The sequence below is a fragment of the Nycticebus coucang genome, chromosome 14, assembly GCF_027406575.1.
Source record: "Nycticebus coucang isolate mNycCou1 chromosome 14, mNycCou1.pri, whole genome shotgun sequence".
Taxonomy (NCBI): Eukaryota; Metazoa; Chordata; class Mammalia; order Primates; family Lorisidae; genus Nycticebus; species Nycticebus coucang.
Genome location: NC_069793.1, coordinates 57,050,518 through 57,056,821, shown reverse-complemented (window position 1 = coordinate 57,056,821; position 6,304 = coordinate 57,050,518). Strand labels below are relative to the sequence as shown.

At 37.9% G+C, this 6,304-nt stretch overlaps 1 protein-coding gene across 1 annotated transcript; it reads right to left on the bottom strand.

Moving 5' to 3' along the window:
• Positions 1-452: 452 nt before the first annotated feature.
• Positions 453-1,427, bottom strand: LOC128564404 (olfactory receptor 502-like). The gene has a single exon (XM_053559887.1). The coding sequence runs from the start codon at positions 1,425-1,427 to the stop codon at positions 453-455; it is 975 nt and encodes a 324-aa protein (XP_053415862.1).
• Between the last annotated feature and the right edge of the window lie 4,877 nt (positions 1,428-6,304).

Sequence of the window (6,304 nt, the reverse complement as noted above, 5' to 3'; positions counted from 1 at the left end):
TCAAAAAACAAACAAACAAAAGAAAAAAAATGCTTTTAATTAAATAGGCTTGGATTCAAGTTGTTAATTGGATCGTAACAGTGTTAAGGCAGTGGTGTAGATGTGAGGGTGGATTTGTGTAAAAGCCTGTCATATTTAATCACTTGAAGCAGATGGAAGAATTGAACATTTCAGTGGAAAATATTCAAAATAAGCAGAGACAGTGTTTCAAGCAAGAGCAAAATCTTCATTCAGCCATCCATTATCATTAATTCTTTGTCCTTTCTTTCAAATATGCAATTATGCTTACTAGGTTCCAGGAATTGTTGTAAAAATTAAACACATAGGGAAAGAAGACAATGGAGATTCAATATGAAGCTTGCAAAATTGTAGGGAAATCAAGTATTGAATCTATAGCTACATATGCACTAAATATTCTGAAGAAAATACACAGGGTTCCATGTAATATTATTCTATGAAATCCTACAAAGATTACAAGAATCCCTAGAAAATACTCTTCTACCAAGTTCATTCTTCAGAGCTCCCTTAATCTCCTTATTCCTAAGAGTGTAGATGAGGGGGTTCAACATGGGGATCACCACCGTGTAGAACACAGACACCACCTTGTTCTGGTCAGTTGAGTAGCTGGACTTGGGTATCACATAGATGAATGTGGTGGTCCCATAAAACAGAGTGACCACAGTGAGGTGGGAGGTGCAGGTGGCGAAGGCCTTGTGGCGCCCCTCCCTGGAGCGCATCTTCAGGATGGTGGTGAGGATGTAGATGTAGGAGATGGCTATGACAAACACAGTGAACATGATGATAGAGCCAGAAGAAAATGAGGGAACAGCTGTGGAGATACTGGTATGAAAACAGGAGAGTTCAATTAAAGGAGCAAAATCACAGAAAAAATGATCGACTCTATTTGGTCCACAGAAGAATAAAGAAAAGAAGGAAAATATAAAAGTGGAAGCATTGAGAAAACCACCTATATAAGCCAGTAGGAGTAACTGGACACAGACTTGTGTGGACATTTTGGTTGAATAAAGCAGAGGGCTGCAGATTGCCACAAAGCGATCATATGCCATGGCAGCCAGGAGAAAGCACTCAATTGTCCCAAAGAAAGCACCTGAGCCAAGTTGGATGGCACATCCAAGGTAAGAGATTGTATTTCTTTTCACCAGGAAATTTACAAGCATGTTGGGGGTGACAGAAGATGAATAGCCCATGTCAGTAAAAGCCAAGTGCCTTAGAAAAAAATACATAGGGTGATGGAGCTGAGAGGAGATTCTGATTAGAATGATTGTGCTGAGGTTGCCAGATATGGTCACCAGGTAGATGCATAGAATGATCACGAAGAGGATGACTTGCAGGATGGGATTGTCTGTTAAGCCCAATAAAATGAAGCCTATGACAGCAGTCTGGTTCCCATCCACCAGGGACTCCATGAGACGGTGTGGCTGCTGCCAGAATGAACCCTGTGATGAAAATAGCACATTGAAGCAGTTATGAATTTGATGTTTGCATTTTCATTAGTACATGAATATTAATATGAACAAATATGACATTCAAGAAAAATTGGCCTAAAAATTGTTTTATTTAGGGTCTCATTGTGTATTTTTGTGTAATGAGTCATTCTATATTTTAAAACTTGTTTTTGCCAGAAACACCAAAAAACCTGCTTCAAATAATGCATATCCTTTTTTATTCTTTTTGTAAAATGTACTTTGAGTGCCTTTGAATCTAAAGATTTTAAAATGTAACACATAAAGGAATTGAAGATGGCTGATGAGCTATCAGCTGCCAGTTCCTCTCAGAAAGAAGGAACGCTTTAGACAAAAAAGAAAAAAACAAACATAGAATAGGTGTAACTCTCAGGGAAAAGTGCAGGTACCATACAAGAGATTATACAGGAAGAATTCACAGAATAGAAAAAGAGGGAGCAAGATATCAACAGAAGACAACCCATAGAGACTTTAGCCCAGCAAGAAGGGTAGACGGAGTGGTGTGCTTCTTCCTTCCCACAACTCTGACAGCAAGAGGGTTTCCAAGCCACTAACTAGCAAGACTGCTCACAACTCTGACAGCAAGAGGGTTCCCAAGCCACTAGCAAGACTATCTGCTCACAGAGCTGCTACCATCAGTATGCTTGGAACTGCCTGTTGACAGGGCACAGTCTCCCTCGTGCACTCTCCACCCCACAGACCACTTACCTGTACCTTTGTTCTCCACAGGGGGTTTCAATTCCTCAGGAGTTGCCCTGCTTGTTTTCAGGCAGGTATTTTCCAAGTCCTTCCCAAACTACAAGGTTCACAGGGTTCCAGCAGGTTCTGGGTGATTTCTGTGCCTCCAATGCTTAGACATGCAGGCAGACGTCCTTCAGTTCCAACTGCTAACATTCCTCATACAGATATTTTTTCTGCCCCTTTTATCCCAACTGTGGCTGCCAAGAGAGAACAGAGAGCCACAACTCTGAGGTTTCCACATAGTGTGGGACTCAGGCTTTTCATCTCTGGGGCCTATAGCTGACAAGATGTGTTCATACTATGACTCCTGCTCCCTGGCTTACCTTGGTGCAGCATGCCGAGTAGCTCTATTAGAGCTGGGCTCACTCAGAACTTACAGGACATCAAACATGCCTGAGAACCCTGTTGGTGACTCAGGAGTGGTCTGCTTCTCCCCATCATGGTCTGCGATTAAACTACTAGGGAGGTGAGGGAGCCTGCATAGGCAGATCAGAGGGGAGAATGTAGTATTGGTGCATGGTTTGAACTCTCCACTGAAGAGACATAGGCTGGTTCAATGCATAAAAAAAAAATACAAGCCAAGTATCTACTGTCTCAGGAAACACAGCTAACCCACAAGGACTCGTTCATTTTAATTCACAGTGAAAGGATGGAAAACAATATTCCGTGCAAATGGAAAACACTCCACTGACAGGACAGCAGTGATCCTCCAAATAGGAAATAAGCAAAGAAACAAGGAACTTAAACAAAACTGTAGAAAAAATGGTTCTAAAAGACTTTTATGAAACATCCTATGCCAAAACTACTAAATATATGTTCTTCTTATCAGCACATGGAACATTCTCTAACAGTGATCACATCCTAGGCCACAAGACATGTCTCGAAGTACTTTAAAAAATAGAAATTGTGTCATATACCCTCTCTGAACACAGGGGAATAAAACTAGAAATCATTTTCAACAGAAACACTCATGCCAACACAAACTAATGTAAACTAAACAATCTTTTGTTGAATAATGGTGGGTCAATGAGGAGATAAGAATGGAAAGAAAAAGATTTTCTGAACTAAATGATAATGGGGACCCAAGTTGTCAAAATCTGAGGAATATAGCAAAAGCAGTCCTGAGAAGAAAATTCATACCCTTAAATGCTAACATCTAAAAGACAGAAAGATCACAAACCAACAATCTAATGACTCTTCTTAAGGAACTGGAACAGGGAAAGCAGGCCAAACCCAAAGCCAGCAGAAAAAATCAAATAACTGAGATCAGAGCAGAACTAAATGAAATCAAGAAAAAAAAAAAAGATGCAAAAGATTAATGAAGCAAAAAGTTGGTACTTTGAAAAGATAAAGAAACAAGCCTCTAGATATATTAATCAAAAAATGGAGACTTTACCTCTTTTATGGTTACATGGATGGAGCTGGAAAATATTCTTCTTAGTAAAGTATCCCAGGAATGGAAAAAAAATCCAATGTACTCAGTATTACTGTGAAGCCAATTTATAATCATATACACTTGCATATGAAAAATGAAACACAAATATAGCCTTGAATGAAGGAGGGAAGGAGAGGAGGAGAGGAGAGGAGGAAGGTGGTTTGATAGAGGGAGGTTTAGTAGGGGGACCACACCTATGGAGCACATTGCAAGTACAAGTTGGATCTATCAGGTGTAGAACACAAATGTCTTAATGATGCAACTGGGTAAATGAGGTGAAAGCTATGTTGATTAGTAGGATGTAAGCACTCCAATTTGTACACATAATCAACACATTGAATCCCATAATGGCATAAATGTATTTATGATCTATGTACAAATGACTTTATAAAAAAAATAAAATGAGATTGTCAGGGTAAATAAAAAACAAGACTAAATTATATGTTGTGTACAGGAAACTAGCTTTAAATAGACAAACACATATAGACTGAAAGTAAATAGGTACAGAAATATTTACCACGTCTACACTAATAAAAAGAAAGTGAGAGAAGCTATGTTAATTGTAGACAAAGCAGACTTCAGAGCAATTAACAGGGATCAAGTGGGACATTACATTGTTGCAGGAAAATGGCAAATTAAAACTGACAGACACTTACACCAACAATATAGTGGAAGAAACCTTTAATTGCTGGCAAGAACTCAGGTGCCTCAAGGTATAAATGCTGAGTTTCCGGGAAACAGTTTTTTCCAAACTCTTTTATACATTTTTTTTTCAGCTCAGTATTAGCTTCATAGTTATAGTTACAACAAAGAGTTAATGATTATATTTCTCAAGAAACCAGGGTGGTATTATCTTTAAAGTTTGTTCTTATCTTTGGAGGAGGAGTTCTTTTGCAGCTTCATGCTGCATTCTCAGGATCATTAATAGGTATAAGGTTTATTTCTCCTTCCCCAACATCATGATAAAGGGGACAATTCTCCATGAAGATGCAGCAATCCTTAATATGTAATTCTGACAAAGGTCTGATAACCAGAATCCACAGAGAGCTCAAACTAATCAAAAAGAAAAGAACAAATAACCCCATTACTATATTGGCAAGAGACTTGAAGAGAAAGTTCTCCGAGGAAGACAGGCATATGGCTTACAAACACATGAAAAAATGCTCGACATCTTTAATCATCAGAGAAATACAATCAGACCACTTTGAGATATCATCTAAATCAAGTAAGATTAGCCCACATAACAAAATCCCCAAACTACACATGTTTTCATAGATACCAAGAGAAGGGAACACTTCTACACTGCTGGTGGGTATGCAAGTTAATACGGTCTTTTTGGAAAGAAGTTTGGAGAATATTCAAGAAACTAAAAGTGGACCTAGCGTTTGATCCCACAATCCCCCTATTATTTACCCTGATGATCAAAAATCATTTTACAACAAAGAATTTGCACCAGAATGTTTATTTCAGCACAATTCACAATTGCCAAGACATGGAAGGAACCCAAGGGCCCATCAACCCATAAATGAATTAACAAATTGTGGTATATGTACACCATGGAATACTATGCAGCCATAAAAATGGAGACTTTACATCTTTTATGTTTACCTGGGTAGAGCTGGAACGTATTCTTCTTAGTAAAGTATCTCAAGAGTGGGAAAAAATGTGTATCCAATATTACTATGAAATCAGTATATAATCACCTACACATTCATAGGAATGGTAAAACATAACTATAGTCCAGAAAGAAGGAGGGAAAATGAAGGAGAGGGGAGGGAAGGGTAAGGCTGGGAGGAGGGATGGTATTTGGGTGGATCTCACCTAATGTGCATAATGCAAGGATACATTTCTAAACTAGTAAGATTAAGTATGAATGTTTTTACCACAACAAATAAGTAAACAAGAAGATGGTTATGTTAATGAGTTACATGTAACCATTCCACATTATATATCAAATCAGCACATTGTACCTCATAAATGTGTGAATGTACACAGTTATGATTTAATAAAGAATTGAAAACCAAAAACCAAAAAAAAATAAAGAAAGAAACAGAAGAGAAAGGACTCTAATAGGCTCAATTAAAAATGAAAAAGGGAAAATTACAACTGATATCATGGATATACAAAATGTCATCTTGGAATACCATAAAAATCTCCATGCTCACAAACTTGAAAAGGTAGAAGCAATTGACTAATATTTGGAAACACACAGCTTCCCTAGGCTCAATCTGGAAGATACAGAACTCCTCAACAGACCAATATAAAGCACTGAAATTGAAAAAGCAACACTTCTTTTGTATTAACCTGGCTAGAGTTGGAACACATTCTTGTTAGTAAAGTATCATAAGAATCGTAAAACAAGAATCCAGTATACTCAATTGTAATAGGAATCTAGTGGATGATCTAACACAAATTCAAATCAATTCAAGGTGGCGGATGGGGTAATGAGGGCAGAGGGAGAAGAATAGGGGGTTACATTCTATGGCATAACTTTTGGGGGTGGGACACAACTATAAGAGGGACTTTACCAAATGAATGCAAATAGTGTAACTAATTCTTTGTACCCTCAATGAACCTGAAACAATTTAAAAAAAAAAAAAAACAATAAAAAAAATTTCCAACTGTGTGGCACCTATGGTTCAGT

Bases quoted from the DNA above. Each gene is read 5' to 3' on its own strand.
- LOC128564404 (XM_053559887.1), bottom strand. From the start codon at position 1,427: ATGGAGTCCCTGGTGGATGGGAACCAGACTGCTGTCATAGGCTTCATT.